This window comes from Carassius gibelio, chromosome A6 (assembly GCF_023724105.1).
Source record: "Carassius gibelio isolate Cgi1373 ecotype wild population from Czech Republic chromosome A6, carGib1.2-hapl.c, whole genome shotgun sequence".
Classification (NCBI taxonomy): Eukaryota; Metazoa; Chordata; class Actinopteri; order Cypriniformes; family Cyprinidae; genus Carassius; species Carassius gibelio.
In genome coordinates this window covers 14,478,722-14,504,397 of record NC_068376.1, presented here as the reverse complement: position 1 = coordinate 14,504,397, position 25,676 = coordinate 14,478,722, and the positions used below count along the sequence as shown (strand labels likewise).

The following is a 25,676-nucleotide window of genomic DNA, read 5'->3' as shown; positions in this document are numbered from 1 at the left end:
TTCATTACAGTTTCCACATATTTTTCATCATGAACGTTGATCTGCCTTCAAAACACCTGGTAAAATAGTCACACATAACATGCATCATCACTACGACACAGGCTTTACGGCATTAGTTCTGGCTTTTGTTCACACAGTTTCCATTCCGGGGATGAACCCGGCAATGTTACTAGGTCTCCGACCCGGGACCAATCCCGGAATCAATCCCAGGATTTGTTTGCAGTAACACAGAAGGTGACCTGGCAATGTTCCAGCAATTTTCTGGGTTCAACGTGCAAGTGTGAAAGGGGTTTTAGATTGTACCCCATAAACACGATCAAGCCAAGAAAAAAAATACAGTAAACCACCCCTTTAAGATACATATATACGTTGCATAAAGGAGCACTCCACCCTAAATGTAAAATTGTCTCATAATATTACACAAACTGTCCCAGTGCTATACCAGATATATATGGCTTTCTTTCCTTAGATAAGCACAAACAAAGATTTTTAGAAAAAATTATTCATTTCTATGAGTCCATGTAAAGTGTACAGGACCTCCAAAGTTGACACTTTAAAAAAAGGCACAAAGTGAACATCATGGAAATTCATGTGACAAACTACAAACTATAAACCATTACTTCCAGATAACTGTCATTGGCAGGTTCATAAGTTTGCATTTAACAGCCTAAACGTCAGCAAGTTGTGAAACTCAGTCAATTCTCTTTGGTTATCCTCTGTGCTTCCACATAGAGGATTTCCCCCCTGAATTTAGCATTATGAAGTAAATAGTTCTCCAGTTTAAATATTAAGTATGCATTCCATTGCTTTTGTAAATCAGTAGGTTTTGCCAGGCCTCAAGGAAATATAGAGTTGTCTGTCGTCAGCATAACAGTGAAAACTAACATTGTTTTTTAATGATATTTCCCAAGAGAGCACAATGGTGAGAAGCAACAGTCCTAGTACTGAGCCTTGCTATACTCATCATCGTGACCATTATGACATCTCTTAATTTACTACTACAAAGTGATAACGGTTAGAATAAGTATAATTTAAAGGGGTCATATGACGTTGCTAAAAATAACGTTATTTTGTTTATATGGTGTAATGCAATGTGTTTTAAGGGAAAAAAAAAAACACATTACTTTACACATAATGTAAATTATTGTTGCTGTTGTATGCCCCTCCTTTCTGAAATGCGTTGATTTTTTCAGAGCTAATTTTTCTGAAAAGTGATGTGTTCTCTGATTAGCCAGCTATTCAGTGACATGCCCCCACAGAAGACAATTTTCAAAAATAACCCCTGAAATGATTACTTCTGGTGAATATTGTGGAAACTAATTGATACATTTAGATAAATATATTTCATACATTGTAGCATATTATAATACAACTTATTAGGCCTATATATTTATAGAATAGCAAAGTAGGCCTAATCAATATACAAGATTGAACCACACAGATGTGAAACATAAAGGCTATCATGATCATTTTGCCCAAATGAACCATGGATTTGTTTAGTATATAAAAAAATATATTTTTAACTTAAACAAATACAAGATATAACATTCAAAACTCATCGGCTTAGACTGCATTTGAAGAAAAATAAACAACAGTTTTCTGTAGCCTTGTGCAAACGTATTCAATATAATTAGACTTCTAGAATATTCTTTCCAGTGCAAAAAATATTTTTTTATTTAATTAGACAACATTTTAAGGAAGTGTAGTGCAAATATAATTATACTTCCATTATAGTTAACATTCTTTTCAGTGCAAAACAATAATACATAAAAAACAATTATTAATTAAATAATTATTATTTCCCTCCTTCGGATACATTATTAAGAAACCCATCAGAAATGATTGACAAATTATAAGGGAGCGAGAGACAGGAACAAAACAAGGGGGAACACTGGGGAGATGTATATGGAATGTTAGGCTAAACCTGTACTATCTCTTTTAATATAATCACTTTCTTATCAACTGTATTTGAGTTTTAAAAATCCACATGATTACATAGCCTACCATATCAGCCTCTGGAGTTGTCTGACGTCAGTCCCTTGACATCAGTACTGAGCCTGCAGCCTTACGCTCCTCTTGTGATTATCGCCTGATAGGTGCTGCACACTTTGCCGTGACACTCCGCCGTGACAAACAGAAAAAACGTGACAGCATTAATAGATTAAGAGATTCTGAGTTATGAAAAGGACCATTGCAAGCTGACAGCGACCGGCTTTTGTGGTGAAATATTGGCAGTAATACCCCCACCTTGCGCAGCTGTACCTGAGTGTCCCTGGGACATCAGTGCGGTCGGAGCACGTCTTCTCAACAGTTGGACATATAGTGAATAAAAAATGCTCTGCTCTGGACCCCAAAAATGTTGATCGACTTGTTTACCTGTCCAATAAATTTGTAATGGCCCTAGCCTTTTTGCGAATTTCCTTATGCCTGCCTAGTGCCGCCTAACCTAAGTGTCGGTCACGTTCAATAAAAAAACACACATGGCCTGTTCTCAAGTCTATTTAAAGTTTCATTTTTATGAACAGTTGTTTGAAATGGATTGATCATTATTTAAAACAATCTTGGAGATTTTTGAATTGCCTAAATCATAAATGGAGCTGGGTTGAAGCCTGCAGTGATGTTTTTCTTTTGTTATGGCAGCCGTCCCCTCTGCATATATATTTTTTCGAATGTGTGGCACTCCTGTTGCTGTTTGTTATTCTGCACGAAACTTCATGCCAATAAATAAGACATATTGCTGACTTGTGCGTTTCCAGCGCTCTCTTTACGTTCGTCCGTTATGTGAAAAAGGAAACGTCTTTTTTTTTTAGACATGGAAAATAGATTTTACAATCGATTCAATGAACACTTATGTCTTAAAAATCGAAAATTATTTTTTCACATAAGTGACAGCCCTAATGCAAATCTTCCCACATCGTGACGTAGACATGTGGGGGCTTGATTAAACTAGGCATTTTAGGAGGGCCTGGATGAGTCTTAACTTTTATAAAGAATATCACTTTGGATTTGAGACTTTAGTCTTTGCAACTTTTACAGATCTTCTTTATTCACCAAGAGCTTATAACAATCCAAAGAGAAAGGAACATTTTAAATCACATCATATGATCCCTTTAAACCATGCAAATGAAGTTTAACTTATAAGAAACATATTTTTTTTTTTTTGACTATCCAAGAGAATGTTGTGGTTAATAGTATCAAAAGCAAAACTAAAGTCCAATGATACTAATAGAGAGATGCAACCACGACTGGATAAGAGCTTGCACACATCCTGATTGGGATTTATTAATTGCATAAATGTTTTTTTTTTTCTATTTACACGTTCTCTATAGTCCTCCTTATGCATATATACATACACACATATGAAAACACACACACACACACACACACACACATACATATATATATACAGTACAGACCAAAAGTTTGTACACGCCTTCTCATTCAAAGAGTTTTCTTTATTTTCATGACTATGAAAATTGTAGAGTCACACTGAAGGTATCAAGGGCTATTTGACCAAGAAGGAGAGTGATGGGGTGCTGCGCCAGATGACCTGGCCTCCACAGTCACCGGACCTGAACCCAATCGAGATGGTTTAGGGGTGAGCTGGACCGCAGAGTGAAGGCAAAAGGGCCAACAAGTGCATCTTTTGGGGAACTCCTTCAAGACTGTTGGAAGACCATTTCAGGTGACTACCTCTTGAAGCTCATCAAGAGAACGCCAAGAGTGTGCAAAGCAGTAAAAAAAAGAAAAGGTGGCTACTTTGAAGAACCTAGAATATGACATATTTTCAGTTGTTTCACATTTTTTGTTATGTATATAATTCCATATATAATTCCACATGTGTTAATTCATAGTTTTGATGCCTTCAGTGTGAATCTACAATTTTCATAGTCTTGAAAATAAAGAAAACTCTTTGAATGAGAAGGTGTTTCCAAACTTTTGGTCTGTACTATATATATATTAGTGGTGGGCCGTTATCAGCGGTAACGTGCTGCGTTAAGGTGAGACTCTTATTGGGCGATAAAAAAAATATCGCCGTTAATCTATTCTCAAAGTTGGGTTGGGAGCTGGGTCCATACTAAGCAAGCTATGATGTCTTTCACCTTGATATTTTATATAACCGACTGGCTGAGACCAGCCTAAAAAGATGTTCAGGACAGTTGACGGGCCAATGCTGCGCATCATCATGAAAGCTTATCTTTTTCACGTGTTTTTAAGCCTTACCGCTTGTCGATTTAAACATTAAAGCATCCAAACACAAGACGCGGAAAAGCTGAACAGAGTAGCTGGTTACTAGCGCACTGTGTTCGGTGCGCACGAGAGAGAGAGCCGTGTATCACGGACAGCGACACTGAACCGAGCTCTCTTCTGCGAAGTTCTCCTCGAAGTCACTCCTGCACCTGAACGAACAAATACAAATCGCAGTTTGAACAAACAAAAAGATGTGAAAGAGCCCAATTCAGTACTCGCCGTGTTCTGGTGTTCAGGGCTCACGCAGAGAAAGGCGTCTCAAAACATTTGAACACCGAATTTGATTATTTTTGCTCTTGTGCCGACAAATACATACAAAATATGTCAAAATTTCCACCTTGGAAATTATGCTCGTCAGTTGTCAGTTATTTCTTAAGTGAAAGTAAACAGTTGAGGAAAAAAATGGGATGTGTATTATATTGGATGCGTTCATCATCTCTTAAAGTGACCGCGCCTAATTTATCTTCTGGCTGCTGTGATGTTAATCCAAGAAAATGAGAATAAAAATCACTCACTGTTCTTGACTGAATTACTTTGTAGTTTTAACAGTCAAACCAAAAATTATTCATACACCAGATATCAATTTTGATGCATATAGCAAAACTGTAATAATGTGAGAAATGTTCAAGGTGTCTGAATAAATGTAGGTTTGATTGTATATAGGGATGGGCATGATTAATCGACGATCGATAATTGATCGTTAAGATTTTCCTCGATCATGTTAATTTGTTATCGATTAATCTAAAGCATTTTTTTTAAATCTAATGCAGGTTGCGTTGCGTAGTGCGAGTCTTCAAGCAATTAAATGAATTTCACTGTGTGGCAGCAATTAAATATTTTACCACCATGGGGCAATATTTGACACCCTACTCGGTTATCTGTGATCTTCCGTTTTGATTTCAAAGAATAATCATGAAGATGTCACGGCGAAGTGTGGCGTGGGACCATTTTGATTTAAAAAGCGAACTAGTTAACTGCAAACATTGCGATGCCGTGTTTAAGTACAACACGGCCACGACTGAAATGATGTACCTATGCATCCCGGCAAATTTTCATGAGGCTTTAACCCTTTCGAGTCGATTAACGCATATATGCGTTTTGAGTCATTTTCTCCTGATAACCCCTGATAAATTACACTCTGTTTTAATCGTACAGATAAGAGCAATACATCAATCGAATCTGTAAAAGGTTTAGTTTTTTTTGGATACAGACATAATAACAAAAAACCTTTGTGCACTTATAAAATAAAGATAACAAACAAGGTGCGCTGTCTACAGTCTTTGTCTCCGCTGATCGTCATGTACAAACATTTCATTAAAATGAACCGTAACTCCGTGAATACTCAACGAAGAGACATGAGAGAGATATCTATAGAAAGCCTGGAATGTCTACTTTTAAACTAAACAAGTGCTTCCGAAAAACAAATATTCTGAGATAAAGTAATCCATATGAAAACAACGCAATGTCTGTTTTTCATATCTTCCTTCATTATATTTAATGTGACCACGCCCCCGCGCTGAACGCGCTATTCAGATTCAAACTGAAGCGCGCGGCTTGAATACGCCCACACAGAAGAAAAGGCAGCGAGACTGTTCTTCAAGTTTTTATTTTATTTTACTGTTTGCTTCGCGATGAGAGGACTAAGACATAATTCACCCCAAAAAGATGTGATGTGGTTGATGATTTGAGAAATGGATTTCCTCAGAAAAAAGAATGAAGCACTTTATTCAGACTCAAAACGCATACATGCGTTAATCGACTCGAAAGGGTTAAGAACGCCTGCTAGCAGCTGCAGGTTCCGCTGCTTTTAGAGCACTGCATATGCACGCGGATATATGTTCGGTTTATCTGAACGTAGTTTAACTGTCTGCCACAAGTTGATCTTGTAATAAAGGTCTCACCGAGGAAAAACACGCTGTATTTTTGTATTCATTGCATTTTTTTTATTATAAAAATTAAATAATTAATTATATTATAAAAATATTAATGATTAATCGATAGTCGATCGTTAACTCTCCCGACGATCGACTAAGAAAATTTAATCGAATGCCCATCCCTAATTGTATATTTCATTTTTACATTGAAGACTGTCCAGTGCTATTTTACCTTTAATTATTTGGTTTCTGTACCTTGACACCTCAAACTTGAAAAAAACTTAAACATTGTGTAAATAGCACAAACAAATAAAAATAAACGAACATACAAATTAAACAATTTCAAACATTGACCCCAGCTTCGGCCCTGCTCACGTCTGTTTCACACATAATCCATCTGCAGTGCGTATGCAGTCCGTGTGTGTTACGTATGTGGTGCAGCACGGACTCGATGTGCTATCATGCAGTTCGCTACTCGGTAAGTAAACGATCGCTGCACTGCTGCAGACGCAACGCTCCTGGAACGCAACTGGAATCCGTTAACATGGGTGCGTAAAAAAATGTGCAGCGCATACGCACATCAGATGGAGTATGTGTGAAACAGGCATAAGGTTGTTTGCACCTTGTGCAAAGTGGAATCAGTTTACAGTTTTTTCATGGACTTTGTGATACCTTTTGGAAACAGAAGAGCGCCTTTTCTAATGAACCACCTAGCTTGATAAACCCCTTCTCAAAGACTTACTGTTTGTCAGTTTTATTTGGGTAACACACATATTCTGAATCCCTTCGGCAAAATTTCTAATTAGCCATTTTAATCTAGATTAATCTAGATTAATTTTGAGATCACAGTGAGATTAATCTAGATTATAAAAATGTATTTATGCCCACCACTATATATATATATATATATATATATATATATATATATATATATATATATATATATATATATATATATATATATATATATTTTTTTTTTTTTTTTTTTTCATTGCTTTCATCTTTCCCTGTAGACACTACCTTCTCACATGTTGCGATCGGTCGATCATGTACAGTTCCTGCATGCTGTTGATAACTACTTTGTAGTCATTACCTTTAGTAAGTATGAAAACAATAGGAAAACAGAGGTAAAACCTGGACATTTTAGGCAATTTAGAAATCATGAACATGAAATATCTGTGAAGAAGAGGTGTGGTCTTCTATAACAAAAATAGTAACAAATGAAACCAAACATAAATTTTGTATGATGAGAATTGATAGAGATTTGAATGTACTTGATTTTAAAGATTTACTTATCCCACTCCCCTCTAAATTGTGAAAGAACCCCTGTTTCTAAGCAACTAAAGATGATAATGATAGTAAATTAAATGAATATGAATTGAACCATTAATATGATAACAGAGCAGATGACACCGGAAGCCTTGGACATTTAAGTTACAAATGGCTGTTCATGCTCTTACGTTAAAATTGTAGTATCCAGTTTACTTAAAATGTGGCCTGTAACAATGTGAACACAGACAAGCACAGAAAGCAGAATACAAACATTGAAACACTGCAGTGTTGTTGTACTAAATATCAGGACTCTTTCACTGATGCTCATCAGTTTTAATTTGACAACCATAACAAACTATTGTCTAACTTTTTTTATTCAATTACGCAATAATAGATTTTGACATGTTTTTTTTATTTTATTTTTTTTACTTAAATTAAGCAAACAACAGAAGCATAGTGTCCAATAATTAGAATATGTGCTTGCTTGTTTTCAGGGTTTGTATTATTTGATATGTAAACATTTACGGTAGTAGGATTGTGTGGTCTGAAACATACGTAATGAAGGGATTCCCTACAATACTTAATTGTTATTCTTAAAACTTTTTTAGACTGACCTGACTGACAAGCTCAACATCCTCGAAGTCAAAACCGACAAGAATCAGCAGGTTATAATACAGATGAAGGAGCAACAAAACAAATTAAAGGTTGGCAAATGTTTACTTTTCTTTTGGAATTTTTGACAGAATCAGATAAGGGTACTGTAAGAAATGACAAGATGTTCACATGCTGTTTTGACTATCACATACTGTATGTCAGCACATGGAGCTCTTGTTTCCTTTCGTTTTGCTTTCCCAGGACTTGGCTGTTACCCGCAAACGTATTCTTGAGGCTGAATACAGGCAGATTAGAGAAATGATTGACCGAGATGAAAAAGAAGCCATGCTTGCTATCGATAAGGAACAGGAGAAAGGTCAGAGCAAACTGGTCTCCTTGATGAAGAAATTTAATGAGAACATCGAGAAGATGAGTAGGACCAAATCTGAGATCAACAGTCTGCTGGACCAGTCGCAGTCACTAGAATTCTTAAAGGTGAGACAGAGTGTGATCATGTGACCAAATGTTGAAATACATTTTCATTTTACTACTGTTATTTATGCCTTAGATGTATATAGGATTAAATTTTCTGTTCGAAGCACAGTCCTGGGGTAGGATCTCTTACAAAAAGTTAAAGTCAATTCAAGATATGCTTTATACTTGATCTTTTATTAAGCTTACCTAAATGTATGTTTTCTTGTATTCGTGTATTAGTGACTTTACCAATCTCTGTCACAGGTCTCAGTGGATTTGCCCTCAGTGGTAAATTTTGAGCCCTATAACCCTCGCATTAATGTGGAAGGTAAAGAGGTGATCGCTTATCATTCCTCTGCAGTTGCACTGAAGGAGTGGATCACCAAAATAATGGATCATCCATTAGAAAACAGAATCTCTGTACTTAAACCAGGTGTGTTAGTGTAGAACTTTTATAAATTGTGCAGCATGTTGTGACATTTGTATATAGCAATTGCACACATAGTCTTTGTACATACTAAGAGCTCTTATATACATTTGTTTTTACAGAGTTTGGGAAATCTGTTCTTGGTGCAGGTGAGATTGTGTTTTGAAATAATTGTTGTGGAAATCTGGGAAATACTAATCATATAAAGCACTTTTATACAAGGGATTTTGTTGCCAGTAATATGTTGTTGAGGTTATTCCAGGGCTGGGTGATATGGCAACAAATTTAATCTCTCTCTCTCTCTCTTTTTTTTTTTTTTAAACGTTTGACCAATTCTCTATTTTATTTTGTTTTATTTTAATTAACTAGTCACCTTAAAATGTTAATACAACACTATTTAAGCAACATAATTATAAATAGAACATGATTTAAGTAACATATATATATATATATATATATATATATATATATATATATATATATATATATATATATATATATATATATATATATATATATATATTTATTTATTTTAACCACTTCTCTAATCCTCTGGGTCTAGGAAACCAGTTCCCAGGAATCCTAAGTGAGACTCCTGCTGTTCTGCCAAATCCAAGAGATATGTGTAAGTTGTAACTTCCATGCAACTGAATGGACTTTTTTTGCCTCTTGATTCAGTGTAACCTTTACCCTTTCATCCATCCATTCATCACAATTTTTTTCTCATTGAATTTTAAATAATTCTTCTCCCAATATGTTTCAGCACATATGAGAATTACCAGTCCAGATCGTGGTCCCAAACCCAAGTTTTCAGGAGCGAAACAGAAAATTTCAAGTGAGTCAATTGCTTATATGTTTTGGATATAGATTAAGATGTACACCTTCCTCTCATTGTTCTTCTCTATTTATTGATAGGCAAGAGTGCTAATAAAGATCAAAAGGATCACAAAGAGCGTAAAGACCAGAAGCCAAACAGTAAGTTCTGACCACCCCTCGATATGTTCATTATTTTTTCATTAATTAATTTTTGATTTTAAATCGATAATTTTATTATTATTATTATTATTATTTTAATTGTATATGTCTTTTCCAGAATCTAGGAATCCCTCTAAAGGAGAAAATCCTCTTTTCTCCAAAAGCATGGAAAATTTGCTTGACACTGCAGCTAAAACTGTTGACATACCTGACATAAGTATGTGGAAACAGTTCTTGTTTATTCATGTCCTCCTAAATTTAATCTTTACTGTTAGGGGTCTTTGCTTCAAAAACGCAATTCTAGAATAGACTGCAGATTCTACTCTATAAATGAAAAAAGCAATATATCAGACCAGGTGTTTTTAAATTATGTAATGTCATGCAGGGGTGCAGTTTAAATTAAGTGACATACAGCCAAGTATGGTGACCCTTATTCAGAATTCATGCTCTGCATTAAACCCATCCAAAGTGCACACAAACAGCAGTGAACAGCAATTTATGCTGTGGCACCTGGGGATTCGGTGCCTTGCTCAAGGGCACCTCAGTCGTGGTATTTTTGGCCCGAGACTCGAACCCACAACCTTAGGGTTAGGAGTTAAACTCTCTAACCACTAGGCCACGACTTCCCCCCTCAAAAAAAAGCATCTTTCATATATATATATATTATATACGCTGTATATAAATGTAATGAAAAAATATAATGTACCACATGATAGCATTTTTATTGTAAATTTGTGCATGATCTAAGAAGAAACTATGCTTCTAACCACAGGTTGAGAGCTATAGTTCTATCACACAAGTTTGCGACGCTGTTTGCAAATGTTTGTTGAAACGTTGGTTTCATGAAACAGCAAATTGTTGAATTTGGTGCATAATGACTGAATAATCATAGTTGGCTAAAAATGCTATTATGAAACACACAACTGGTTGATTGGATTTGTTATATTAATGTATTAATAAAATGAGCAAGCCTTTCATTCCTTTTGGAGGCAATATTTTTTGTGGTTTCTGAAAGCTTTTTATTAATTTTATTACTTTCTCTCATTACAGATTCACCTGCTAGTTCACCAGCTCTGCAAAACTCCGTTAAAAGAAGTGACCTCCTTAAATGTGAGTTTAACATAGTTTAGATTTTATCCACTTCATATTCATCACCTTTTACATCTATATGCTTGTGTTTCTCCTGTCTAGATGGCACTATCCTCAATTTTGACTTCAGAACAGCTCACAAGCGGATCTCACTGTCTGAAAACAACACCAAAGCGACAGTCTCGGACGAAACGGCTCACTATCCAGATATTCCCCTTCGCTTTTCTGTCTGTTCCCAGGTGCTCTGCACAAAGGGTTTCTCTCAGGGCCGTCATTATTGGGAGATCAAAATGAGCAGTAACAACTTCTGCGGATTGGGACTTGCATATGGAAGAATCGACCGCAAGGGTCCCTCTAGCCGTCTGGGGCGTAATGCAGACTCCTGGTGTGTGGAGTGGTTTAACATCAAGCTTTCTGCATGGCACAACAGCGTCGAGACGGTGCTGCAGAATCCCAACCCCAGCCGTGTGGGTGTCTTGCTGGACTGTGATCAGGGAAGTGCAACATTCTATAATGTGCAGGACCGGGCCTACCCCTTCCACACATTTGTCTTTCCTTTCACTGAAGCTGTATATCCAGCATTCTGGATCTTCTCAAATGGTTCTTCTGTCTCTTTGTGCAAGCTCAGCAACTGAAAGTATATATATGTTTATTTTAATGTATTGATGTTTTGTTTATCTTTGGAACACAAATGAAGATATTTTTTTTTTATATTCTCTCATTTTTTTGTCCATGGAGTAAACGTCCACACAACCTGAATGTTCAAGCTTCATGTTTAATGAAATCATTAAAGCATTTTCAATGGATGGGCAAAAATAATTATGGTATATTAAAAATATCTTCATTTTGTTTTCGAAGATGAACAAAAATGGGAAGACAGGAGCATGAGTAAAATATGACAGTATATTTATTTATGTGGTTTAAACTAGTCAGGTTTGGTGCAAATAATCTTTTTTTAATTCTAAATTAGATGTGTTGTGATTGTAAAGAATGCATAAAGCAGTCTTTTTAATCTTTGCATGTCCAGTAATGTCTTTTAATGTTGACCAAAAAAATTATTAATAAAATTAGACTGATGGAAGGATGGTGTAAAGGCTAAAGTAGACCAACTCTCATTAAAAGAACTCAACAAAGTAAAGAGGTTTGAATTGCATTTGCAATAACAACTTATCCTATTATATGGCTGCTTACCAAATAAAAGGAAATTAAATATTGTTTTAGGCTGAGATGATTAAAGTGTGAAGAACAAGACTGCAGAGTGATACAAGAGACACTAGCACAGCTATTACAGAGAGCGGTTGTATTGTTCCAGAAAGCAGAACATACATAGTACTTATGAGATTTGCAAATGAGACATTATTTAATCTTACTTCGTGTTAATCTTATGTGTAGTTCTGTCAAACCAACAAGGGTTAAATGTGTGTTAAAAATGAAACATTCAACACCAGTAGCCATGTATATATGTAAATCAAACTGTATATATTTTCATGTGTATATATAAAAGATGTATGTTGTGTTATCAGAAACAAATCTAAAACAAAATAATCCAGTTTAATGTTGCCGTAATGTTGCATGTTGCAGTGTCTAAAAAATAGCTCAGAAAGTTTAGTAAGGCATTTATTGTTTGCTTTATGTAAAATTACAATTTTGGCAGATACATCATATAGAGTAACTACAGAGTGAATATACATAAAGTAAAATAGAGTAATACCAATAAAGGCATGACATGAGCATGTCTCATATAAGAATAAAAATATCTAGATGTATTATTCTTTCTCTCTCATCTTCTGTATTGATCACATTTGTGAAATGTTATGGGATGACTTAATTCTGCTCTTGAAATGTTGATTGTTAATTTGTGCAGCTCACATTGTTTTCGATGGTGAAAAATAAAACATAAAAAAGACCAAAAATTTCTTTATGTTCTATTATTTATATCATCTCCAACTTGTAGTATATGTTGGTATTTTACCTTGGCACATTCAAACAAGCCAGTTACACATTAAACATAATGCAAGGAGCAACTACTGTCAGATAAAAACTAGGGGTAGCACTTTATTTTACAGTCCTGTTCCCCATGTACATACTATGTAATTATTATAGTAATTACAATAACTATGTAATAACTAGGTACTAACCCTGAACCTACCCCTAAACCTAACCCTACCCCATGTAGTTACCTTGTATTATCAGAACTTTTTTAGATAAATACACTGTATGTACACTATAAGTACATGTTAGTACACGTACTGTAAAATAAAGTGCAACCAAACTAGGCTTCATTTGCATTTGAAAAACAAGACAAGCCATGGGTGTTAACCATGTGTTGTTTCTAGCACACAGAAATCAGTGCAAAATATTTCAACCTTTAATATTCGATACAGAGATTCCCATTTAATGTAACAGTACCAAAAGATTAAATTTATATAGTCCCAAGGAGAATACCATTGTTTAAAATCCTTTTGACACATTTAGAGCATGTGTGAAGTCTAGTTTTAGGAATATGACCGATGTCTTCAGGGGGTGGGATGTGGGGGAATTACAGCTGTAAAGAAAATGTTTTAATCACAACCACTGCTTCAGTATTTATACACATAAATATGATGAAAAAGTTTTTCATGACACTATTCAAAAAACAAACTTTTTGATATATTATTCTATCAGGGTATAGAAGCAAGTTTTCAGACATTACTAAACTGAGCAAGACTAATAAAGCAGTCAACATTTCGATATGCAACTGAAGAAGATAGTTTACCAGGGAAATATCCAGTCTTTGCTGAGAAAAAAAGGATATTTATTATAAGGGAAAATCTCAATCAATTATATCCATGTTTACTTCATATATTAACTGAAATATTGCTTTGATATTATGAAATGCTTTATGAGTGTTGATGTGTGAGGCCTATGATGCCTGCTTGGTCTGAATATGAGGAGATGTAACAATGACCTGCTTGTTCTTGCTTGTTTAGGAAAAACATGATATCATCTTGAATTTCGGGAATATGCTGCATGAGGAATGAGACATATCAAGTATTTATCATCACACTCTCTTAGCTAAATAATATAGTATTAAGGAGATGACCATTGGAAACACAATGGGCCAAAGTGTAAAAAAGTAGAGATGCATGCTCCATTATTTTTGTCAAGTCTTGAATCAAGGGCAATCATCGCTAATGACATCATTAGTTTTCTTCAACCGGTTTATTTAATCGAACTGTGTTTTGAACTCGCTCACAACAGACACGGAAGAGAAGACAATGCTGAATAAAGTCGTAGGTTTTGCTATTTTTGGACCAAAATGTATTTTCGATGCTTCAAAAAATTATAACTGACCCTCTGATGTCACATGGACTACTTTGAAGATGTTTTTATTACCTTTCTAGACATAAACAGTAAACCGTTCCACACTTTCAATGGAGGGACAGAACGATCTCGGACTAAATTTAAAATATCTTAAACTGTGTTCCGAAGATGAACGGAGGTCTCACGGGTTTGGAACGACATGAGGGTGAGTCATTAATGACATAATTTTCATTTTTGGGTGAACTATCCCTTTAAGAATCTGTAAGATTTTTCCAGTAAAAAAATCACTTTCTGTACATTAAATTAACTATGAAATGAACTAAGTCAAAATATAAAATGCTCAAAGGCCTTACATCAGCAAAACCTCAGATTTAACAAACAAGGCTTTAATGGATAATATGTGCAACTCCTGCAAGGAGAGGTGACATTAGTTCAGGGAGAAAATGTCATGTGCTTGTCATGTGCATAGATGTAGATATGGCTATATGAAATGTATGACATATTACCACCCCTAAAGCTGTTCTTCTATTCTATCCTGGCTTAGTTTTTCAAGAACATTACCGTTCTTATGCTCCAATTAAACTTAAAGCAGAAAGACTTGCAAAGAGAGGGACTAAAGAAAATATTGAAAGCCTATTGGATGGTTATATTCTAGGCATAGTAAATTTTACTCAAGCAGGATGCATAAAAACATAACACATCTCTATGGAAAAGTGGAGAAAATGAACTATGAATAAAACAATACAATTTCAAATAGCAAAATAAAGAATGATATCTTAATCCAGTGCTCTGAAACACTGAAAGTATATATACTCAATCAAAATCAATAACACCAGTTTGAATAGTTGCAAAATAATAAGATATCAATGGCAAATCCATTCTATTCAATCTACTCTAGATTCAAGCAGTGCAAATGTGTTTCACAAAAGGAGTAACAAAACATAATGTCCTAAATAAAACTATTTTACAGCTTAATTTATACAACTCAAATAAAAGATTTCTGAACATTTGTGTCTAAGCAGCTTTGTTTGTAACATTCTCCACTGGACTGAATTTTGTTTTATGATTGCCTGAGCTCTGCTAACAGCTGAATATGATTCCATTGTGGTCTAAATTGCTAAAACCTGAGCCACTTCTTAGAGCTTCTGGGTAGAACTCCCTTGCAGGAAAAAAATAAATAAAAACTATGCACGCAAATCTACAAAACCAATGTCAGAGACAAACATCTTCAAGATGTGCTTGAGAGAGAAGGGGATTTTAAACTCAGAAATAACCAATGCAGATGTTATTACTTGAGCAGCACATGCACATTACGTACATTTATGTTTATAACATCAGACATTTACACATCATGGTGTCTTCCTTTCATGCTGTGCTACTTTCTGGGATAGAAATAGCACAGACAGAGTGATTACAGCCTTACTAAGTCTCTGTCACTGTTTCCTGTGTGTTGCCAGTCGTGTGTGTGTTCGGCTGAGGGTTCTTCACACTCTGAGGTGCTGGAGTCGTCATCATCTGTCTGTTCTGCACTGTGGTACAGCATGAGAGCCTGGGTCTTATGGGTAATGGTGATGGTGCATGGACCCTGTGCCCATGGCTCTCCATCCACCTGCATTGGCATCCGAGAACTCTTCAACACAAGCTTACAGATAAAAAAGCAAAGGATAAAGAATAAAAAAGAATCATCATTTATATAGTGCTTTATACAACACATATTATTTCAAAGCAGCTTGACAGTATTAAACAGGAAAATGAATCAATGATGCAAACTTCTTCAAACATGAGAAAAAAAAACAAATCTGCTTTAAAGCAGCTATAAAGACAATATGTCATTATTCAGCTCATTTCAGTTTAGTGTTGGTTCAGTTCAGTTAAATAACAATGTTTATGTTGTAAAATTAACCAAATTATGAATTGAGATCAAATCAAAAGTAGCTTTACGGAAGGCAAGAGTGTCATTATTCAGCTCAAGTCGGTTAAAGGTTGATTCAATCCAATTCAATAACAGAACATGCTGCAAAATTCAGCTATATAGCAGCTCTACAGAAGACAATTGTGTCATCATCCAGCTCAATTCAGTTCAATATTTGTTCTCTTCTAATATCATTGGCACAGATTTGTGGATTCTTATTATTCAGCAAAGAGGTCTACTCTGCACAGGTATTCAAATTAGAATTAAGCAATTTAACTGTCTTTTCCCTATTGTGATTCAAGTGAAATTGCGAAACTCGAGAAAGACTCAACTTAATGCAAATGAGCAGAAACTGTCTTGAACATTTAAAAATATGCAGTTTGTGTTGACGTTTCTGCTGGATTTAGTGCGTAAATCATATTGTTTACATGCTGTCTGCCTCGTAGTTATGGCATATGTTAAATATTGCAGTTTTGACGCTTTCCTTTTGAATAACCTGGCTGGGTTCACAAGTTTATTAAATTGACATTTATATGATTATATGGACTGTGTACTGAAAAACAGTATTAAACAAACTTGCTATAGACACACCCTAAAGTGGAGACGTTGTAGTGTTTTGAGCACCATGGAGCTGAACCATGACTCACACTTAAGCTGTATGAGTAAAGAACATTTTTATGTCTTACCCGTACTGTATGTGCCTGTCCCAGCCTCACAGGATTAGCCAGTTTCACCTGGATCTGTGCACAGTGGAACGAACCATACACCCCCACCACCTCTAATAAGCCATCATCCACACTGAAGAAAGAAAAAGGACATAAAGAAAATATTAATTTTCAAAGGTCATCCTACTCTGATCCTGGTCTAGAGGTATAAATTTAATTTCAACCTATTCTCACAAAGTCAAATCTATAAGTTTGTATAGTACAGTATAGTAGATACATATATAGTAGAGTATATAAAGTGTATAAGTAGAGTGGCATCTGGATTCTCACCGTGTTGGAGGATAGGGTTCATCTCCCATTCCCTCCCACAGTCTACAGCCACCGCCCCAGTAGCCGATATTGCACACTATTATCCCCTCCAGACTGGGCAAATTCACTTGCTCTCCATCCAGCTCCAGCTAAATAAGCACAATTAAGTAATAATGAACATTAGTACTATAATCATGCAGCACCTTCAATATGTGTGGAGATAACGAGAAACTATAAACTCAAGTATCTATTAGAAACAGGATTTTGTGCAGTTTATACTTAAAAATACACTTTTGATCATAGCTGTGGTAAAGTGGTTTCAGCACATTGACTACTGTGACACAGCTGACTACAATAATAATCTCAAAACTGCATTTTGTGTTCACCTTCATAACATTAAAGGTCCCGTTCTTCGTGATCCCATGTTTTAAACTTTAGTTAGTGTGTAATGTTGTTGTTAGTGTATAAATAATATCTGTAAAATTCTAAAACTCAAAGTTCAATGCCATGCGAGATATTTAAAAGAATTTGCCTACAACAAAGGACCAGTTTGGACTACAGTTCCTGCAGTAATACCGTCACTAAAATTGTTTTTTGATTAACCTCCGCCCACATGAATACACAAAAAAGGGGGCGTGGTCTTGTTGCGCTCCTACAGAGAAGAGGAAGAGTTGCGTTTGTGTTTGTCACCATGTCGTCGAAACGCTGTTATTTTCATCTCAGAGTCCTATCACCTTTGTTTGGCCTTCCCAGGTATGTTGTACTTAAAGATCAATGGTTACAATTTATGTTTAACTCGGTTCCCGAAAATTATAATTCACATGTAAAACTATGTGCAGCACATTTTACTGAGGACAGCTTGCTGAGGACAGGTTCCTCAATATCAATCAGTTTAATGCCGGATTCGCACAAAGATTATTCTTGAAAGATGGAGCAGTTACCTCTTTGTCTGGAGAAGGTGTTATTTATGGACCGCAACTGGTAAGTGTATTTTATTATTTAAGTATTATAATGCGATTTTTATGCATATCTCGTCAGTAAATACCCTCCTGTGATTAGAAGTACATCTCCACACAATCAGAACTCTTTACGTATTTCTGAAGGAGGGACTTTATAGAACAAGGAAGACATCAGCCCGTTTTTATAACAGTGAAAACAGCGTTATACAGATGTGAATTGTGTGAAAAATACTGTTTTTTTACACGCGAAACATGAACGCATGTTATATTGCACACTGTAAACACAATCAAAGCTTCAAAAAAGCATGAAAAATGGGACCTTTAAAATACTTTCTTCTATTTCAGGTTTATGTACAAATAAAAATGTGGTTTAAAAGATTGTAAACACTGCAGTAAGTGTAATTTCTGGGTCTACTGAGCAGTCTCTGTCTCAATGCATTTGGATTGGGTCATACTGACAGTTTGTATGAACAATGGTAGATAAAACAGTATTTTCAAAACCTGTTTAGAAAGTAATCTGGTAAATCTGGTGCTGCTAGCAGTGCAGAAATTACATTGAAAATTACTTTAAGTAAAAACTGTTCTCACATAAACACCAGGAATGAGTAACTAAAAGGAACAATATAGAGCTGTTTTTTGAAGCCTTTTGTTGTGTGCCAATTCACCTACATATACTACGTCCTAAAGGTATGCAGCAATAGATTCTAGCTGGATTACACTACACAATCCTTGCCACAATTTTCCCCTAATTTATAGTCCGAACAAATTTGTTCAGACTTTAAAAGTTGTGTATATGATGGCAACAACAATGGTAAACAATCAGAGAACACTTTCGTTTGAGAAAACTTGTCTCAGCAAGCAAATTAAAATGTTTACCTCAATCCTCTTATCCAGGTCTTTACATTCCTGCACTAAACAATCTTTGGTACCATAGAGGAAATATACTGCCTGTAAGAAAAGACAATTTTAGGTATTATCAGCCATGAATTTACTTATGTTTTTAACAAACCAAGCAGGGCATGAATACAGGACAATTCGTGTAATAGGCCTACTAGTATACGTTTTTTAGATACTATAATGCAACTTACTGCATTCATGTTTTATTGCAAAACAATTCTGCTGCTACTAAGGTGAGATAAAGTTAATGGACAGGATTATTGGTATTGTTATGTTTATGGGTGGGTTAAGGGGTAGGGTCAACAATGCATATAGTTGTAGTGAAAGAAATTAATTATAGATGTAGTACATGGTAGTTAAAGATACTTTGTGGATGTATAAATCAACTGCAGAATCATGACGTTTTCTCAGTTATACATAGTCTTGTCAACTGTGTAAGTGCTTAAGTTAAAGGAAATTAGTTAAGTTTACAGATGTAAATGTTTTTACATCGAAATATGCAGTGTATCACATTAAAAAACTAAGTTGCTCTTTTGATTTAATTTTCTTCTAAAATGAAAAATGAAATGATGGACAGGCAATGCCTCAGACCTTATTGATGATTCGGCTGGAGAAAAAGGAGGGCGTTTTCTCTCTGTGCGCATGGAAGTTCAATGCCATGAGAGCATCAGGACCCACTGAGAAATAATTATTCATCGACAATACCTGGAGAGAAAACAACCTTAAGATAAAAGCTTAATCTCTTTTCTTCATGAATTGAACGTGTCATGAGTGATTGAGCTAATGCTGTATTTCACAGGATTTTATGATAATAAATTGGTTATGTTAAAATGTGCTAAGCATACAAATTATTTCATTTGCATTCCGGGGTACATCCTCCTGCTGGTCGATCATACAGTATGTTGCATGTACTGACCTTTGGCTTACGAAAATAGTTTCCTTTGGAGACAACTTGAACTTTCCACCTAATACATTAACAGCAGAAATACAAAATTAATTGAATGACAAACGCCATTCCTCATAATACAAGACTTTACAGCACAACTAGGGTCTTACCTGTCCATTTTGACTACCTCAGCCTCTAGAACATTCCTGAGCACCTGTTCTACTGGAATCTCTCCCGCATATCCTGCTCCCCATCCTAAAGAGTTCGCTAAATCATTTCCTGTTCCCAATGGAAGGATGGTCACAAGAGGAATAAACTGATCCTGACCCTATACAGAATGAGAGAGCGACAAACACAAACAATATTTTAATAACAAAAGAAACAACAAATTGCTTTTTTAATGAAATAATGCCACAAATGTGAATATATGCACAGCATATAAACTGTCATTATGTGATGATTATATTCACATTTGTGGTGTTATTTAATTCTTATGTATACACATCCTACTTAGCCAGGCCACGTTGAAAATAAAAATGCTTGGTTTACATCCTGACTTAAAATATAATCTATTATTTTTTTAAGTCCACTCAACTTTTCGGCTAAAGCTCTCACCTTCAGCTTCATGTTATCAATAGCATCCAGAACCCAGCCTACTGTGCCATCTCCCCCACACACCAGAACATGCACGCTGCCCGGGGGCAGAAGAGTACACAGCTGCAGGGCTTTAGAGGGGGGCAGCTCAGAGAGATCAAACACCTGGATGGGAAAGAAGAAAAAAAAACTAAACTATTGTATTAAACCATTAGATAGTAAGAATAATCTGATCATTCAAACAAATTAAAAAAAGAGACATGAGAGTATGGAAACAGAGAGAGACTGGCTGAATATGTGAATGTAAGCAGCGCAGAGTTAAATGACACCTGCACAGGGTTCAGAAGGGTACGAAATTCTCCCAGCAAAACTTCTCCCATGTTGTTGCCACTTCTTGTGTTTGCCAAGACCAGAACTGGAGTCCAGCCGCTCCCAAACCCTGCAGCAAGCTGCATGCCACAAAAAAAAAAAAAAAAAAAAAAAAAAAAGGTTATTTTAATTATATTAATTTAGTGGACTGTGCAAGTATTGATTCAGTGATTAAAAGGACTTGAGGGACAGTTTGGTTCTAATTTCCCCATACTGCAAATTTTCAAAACTCTTTTTGTTTGTAATTTATTCACAGCTGTGTTTTTATATGTTTATACATATTTTAATCAATAATGTTCAATCAATAAATACCTTGCATTTTTAAAACCTTTATCGCTTTTTCATTTAAAAACACAAATGCAGCGTTAAAAAATGGAAATAATGCCGTGTCTCAAGATACAAGTTTGCACTTTTTCTACATAAGATGCTGAAAGTTATGAAACTCATTTCAACAGTCAATGATGTCAGTCCAAAACACTTTTACATATAAAAGCAATTTAAAAAAAAAGCAGTGTAGCGAGAATTATTTTTTTTTTTATATATATAAAATAAAAATCCTGTGTGAACTTGATTCTGTTTTCATTTAGTCATGTCAATACATTTGACTGGCATTTATTACACAGCTTTTTGGTTAATCATTTAGTATACCTATACATTTTCTGCTTCGATTATAATGTGTGTGTCTGTAATATTAATGATATTTGTAAATGCCTAAAATACATTTGAAAAAAGAAAAAACAAGTACAAGTTGTTGTACAAGTACACACTGGAAAAATATGCATTACACTACATTTCAACTAGTATTAGAGTTTTTTTTTTATGTATAACTTAATAGAAATAAATTAGAGGAAATAAATAGCCATTTTATTCTCTGGTTTAAACACTTTAACTGTTGGTTTCAACAAAAGCTGTTTTTGGACCAATTACCTTTTTATATGTTAAAAATATCCATCAGTTAATGACAAACCAGCCTTGTTTTTTACATAAACAGTATTTGTGTTTGTGGATGGATCTCACCTTACTGTATTCATCAGGGTGTCTTTGGCGGAGCTTGTTGACTTGATAGAGGTAATATGGAGGTATGATAACAGAGCGGAACTCTCCAAGATCACACAGATCATCATTCAGACTAGAAAGGCAGTCATCATGCACTGTGGTCTGACACCACACACACCTATGTATTCCCAAATAAAAACAGGAAATGTGAGAGAACTGATAGCTTGTTAAAAAAAAACACTCAAACGGATACTGTACTGACTGCATCTCTCTATTAAAACTTATAATAAGAGTTCTTATTTTGCAGATAATATATTCTTAATGAATCATAAAAAAGTACAAATTCCTGTAAAAAGATTTTAAATCAATTCTTGTTTTTCTTTGATCATCAGCAGAGGCTGATCTGGAACCAGTTTAGCACTACCTTTGACACTGAGGATTTAGGTTGAAGGACCTGATCCTGGATCAACACATAACAGGGATTCCTGACTCTTTAATCAAACCATGCTTTAGAAAGATTAAACACATGAGAAAAAGACAAGGATTCTGGTTTGCTCTGTTTGTTCAACAGCGAGTGATGCATTTCAAAGCACCGCAGCTTTAACGAAAATGGATTTCAACAGACGCTTTCAAGTTCTGTAGCTACTGTGTGCTCTCTGCTGCTATGGATCTGTGTCTAGGTTGTTGCCGTTTCGCCATCCTTTTCGCTGCAAGTTAAGATGTAAAAACACTTGTCTGGTCTTTAAAATGTTCTTGTAAATATTGACTTATGACTTGAATTTGAGTTTTGTAAATTTTGTTAAAACTATGAAAGGTCTTGGAAGGTTCTTTTCAAAATAGTTTCTGTTGTTGTTTATAGTTAGAGATGGTCCAGGTAGCCTTTTGATTGTTTATTTGTATTTTCTTTCTCAACTCTAAGTTCAAATTAGAACACGTGTTTTGTTTGTTTTGTTTTGTTTTGTTTGCCTTGTTCTATCCTAAATACTTAAACAAATTCTTATTTATTGTCACAAAGCCATTAATTAAAATTTGAAACCCTGAAAGATGACCACGTGAAAGTGTCGTTGCTTTTTTTCGACATTGATTAAAATATTTAACATGAATATCAGTTTTTCTTTTATTATTTTTTTTCCCAAAATTGTGGTACAAGTTTAAAATATCTGACAAGAATGACAACTGGTTTAGATCCAGGAGGACAATTTGTGTTTTCCTTTCTATCTATCTATCTATCTATCTATCTATCTATCTATCTATCTATCTATCTATCTATCTATCTATCTATCTATCTGTCTATCTATCTATCTATATATCTATCTATATATCTATATATCTATGAAAGAAATAAAGCAATCAAGAAAGAAAAACTCAGCGTTATTAAATAGCCTACCTATAGTCGCAAAGTTTAGGTTGAGTCCCGCATTGCTGTTTGCACTGGGCACAGTAGCTGGCGAGAGGCACATTTCCCCTGACCCATTGATGGTAAAACCTCCCATCTGTCTGTCTCTGTGTCATGATCTCCTTACACGAGAGGGTGCGATCTGCCCCCTGTATGCACTGTTCATCCGCACATATGCCGCAGCAGTCACAGAACGCCCCCTGCAGGATGGGCTGAGAACACACGCAGCAGTAGGTGGGCTTGTTGAACAGATCCGTGTAGTGCCAGCCGTGTTTGCTCTTTCGGAACAGATCTTTAAGCTGAACTTTGCGTTTAGGACGCTGGAAGCTGCACCACAGTGTGATGAGCACTGGGACCAGAACAGCAACCGTCGTCCAGATGAACAAGGTCCAATCCTCCCTCAGCTCCTCAGTACTCTCCTCCATACCCACAAATCTTATTTTACAGAAACGTCGTCATGCACAAGTCAGAGCAGATGAAAAAAAATTCTGTGATTTCCTGCGACTGTCACTTGCCAAGGTGTTGAAGTGTTGACGTCCCACAACGACTTTCCATTTGTAACCCAATCCGAGCATCCTGTCATCGCATTGCCAGGCAGTGCACCAAACCCGAGTCACAGTGATGTCATAGCACAGCCATCTTAAACACCTCCATGCTTGGTAGGCTACAGAAAGATAAATTTTACTTAGCTACAGCAGATAACTGCATTCACGAATAGTCTATGTTCTACATTTTGTTTTTAAGTGGGAGATCCTGTCATAATGTTTGTTATCCACACATTTTAAAAGTGCATTGAAACCACTGGAATAACGCAGAAAGCGGATAAAATCCTTACAATATTAATCTCAATGTACGGACACGGAAATGATGACGTAAGTTTATGACGGAACAAACGTGAGACAGAACGAGCACTGTATGCTAGGCTTGTTTGAGATGCATATGCGCTGCGCAGAACGATCGGTGTATGACATCAAAATACCACGAGAACCATAGCTAATAGAGCAGACGACTCTATAGGCTTGTTTGAGATGCGTCTTGCCTCGCCTGAGAGTAGGCGGCTGCAGTAAGGGGAGGGATCAAAAAAGAAAATTACAACGAAGAAAAATTCTAATTAAAAGAAAAATGTAATTAAATAAACATGACGTAAGTCTTAACTTCACTTATCGTGTTTTGTTTTTGTTTATAAATATTAATAAATATTTGTGAATATTAATAAATGAATGGTTAATTTATTCTTAGAATAAAGAGAAAATGTATCAGTTGACATTCACAGCCAATGAGCATGAAGCTGTGTTGTCAGTCAGTCATTTCTCATCATGCTTTTGATCAGCGCAGTCGGTTGGAGAGCAACTGCGCTCGACTGCTCAATCCGACACAGCCACCTCGCCATCGCGAGAGGTTTTTGGCACACGTCAGCATGACATCAGAGCAAGGCGGATGTAACTCGGACACTTTTCTAACCGGCATGCATCTCGCGGTGATCACCAGTGATCGTTTCTGTGCAGATTTTGCTCATCTCAAACAAGCCTTATGCTTTTTAATTTTTCTCGCGGTACTTTGATGTCATGCACTGATCGTTCTGCGCCGATACATCTTGAACAAGCCTATTTGTATGATTTTTTTCTGCTACTCAGGATGACAGTTTTAAGCATCATATCGTCAAGTCAAGTCAAATTTATTTATATAGTGCTTTTAGTAAAACAGATTATACCAAAGCACTTTACAGTATTAAATAGGAAAATAGTGTGTCATTAATGCAAAATGACAATAGTAAACACTCAATTTTCAGTTAAAGGCAGTTCATTATTGAATTCAGTGATGTCATCATCCAGCTCAGTTTAAATATCTGTGCAATCAAGTCAATGATATCGCTTGATATTAAGTGTCCCCAACTAAGCAAACCAGAGGCAACAGCGGAAAGGAACCAAAACTCCACCGGTGACAGAATGGAGAAAAAACCATGGGAGAACCCAGGCTCAGTTGGGGGTGCAGTTCTCTTCTGACCAGACGAAACCAGCAGTTCAGTTCCAGGCTGCAGCAAAGTCAGATTGTGCAAAGGACTCAACTGGTTCTTGTCCCAGTGGCAGTCTAAAACAAGGTGTTCACTGGGGATATTTCCCTGGGGCGCACCTAGTTGTCCTGGTCTCCGCTGACATTTAGGGCTGTAGAGGTCCTCTCTAGGTGCTGATTCACCATATGTACTGGATCCAGGTGACTGCAGTGACCATCTGATCTGGATACAGACTGGATCTGGTGGCTACAATGACCTCTGAAAGAGAAAGAAACAGACTAACATTAGCGTAGATTCCATTCCTCTAACAATGTAACAAATACATTGTGTGTTATTAGAAGTGTTCCCAGTTCCAGTTATAAATAAACTAATTAAAGCTGCAGTAGGGAACTTTTGTAAAAAAATTTTTTTTTTTACATATTT

At 35.8% G+C, this 25,676-nt stretch overlaps 2 protein-coding genes across 2 annotated transcripts in view; one reads left to right on the top strand and one right to left on the bottom strand.

Annotated features, from left to right (window-relative positions):
* Nucleotides 1–12,869, top strand: part of LOC128015484 (E3 ubiquitin/ISG15 ligase TRIM25-like) — a 14,604-nt gene extending 1,735 nt beyond the window's left edge. The window contains exons 2-11 of the mRNA XM_052599346.1: nt 8,006–8,101; nt 8,253–8,486; nt 8,730–8,898; nt 9,015–9,041; nt 9,455–9,517; nt 9,656–9,727; nt 9,808–9,867; nt 9,986–10,084; nt 10,918–10,977; nt 11,059–12,869. Of these exons, the coding sequence (XP_052455306.1) occupies nt 8,006–8,101; nt 8,253–8,486; nt 8,730–8,898; nt 9,015–9,041; nt 9,455–9,517; nt 9,656–9,727; nt 9,808–9,867; nt 9,986–10,084; nt 10,918–10,977; nt 11,059–11,591 (1,413 nt within the window). The 3' untranslated portion in view covers nt 11,592–12,869. The remainder of the gene's footprint in view (nt 1–8,005; nt 8,102–8,252; nt 8,487–8,729; nt 8,899–9,014; nt 9,042–9,454; nt 9,518–9,655; nt 9,728–9,807; nt 9,868–9,985; nt 10,085–10,917; nt 10,978–11,058) is intronic.
* On the bottom strand, nt 12,561–24,302 carry LOC128015485 (diacylglycerol kinase epsilon-like). Its single transcript, XM_052599347.1, has 11 exons — nt 23,234–24,302; nt 21,868–22,024; nt 20,811–20,930; nt 20,503–20,646; nt 20,058–20,215; nt 19,918–19,966; nt 19,593–19,706; nt 18,981–19,052; nt 17,167–17,294; nt 16,858–16,969; nt 12,561–15,901 (listed from the first exon to the last, which is right to left on the bottom strand). Exons 1-11 carry the CDS (start codon nt 23,665–23,667, stop codon nt 15,671–15,673), a joined length of 1,719 nt encoding a protein of 572 aa, XP_052455307.1. The 5' UTR covers nt 23,668–24,302; the 3' UTR covers nt 12,561–15,670.
* Between the last annotated feature and the right edge of the window lie 1,374 nt (nt 24,303–25,676).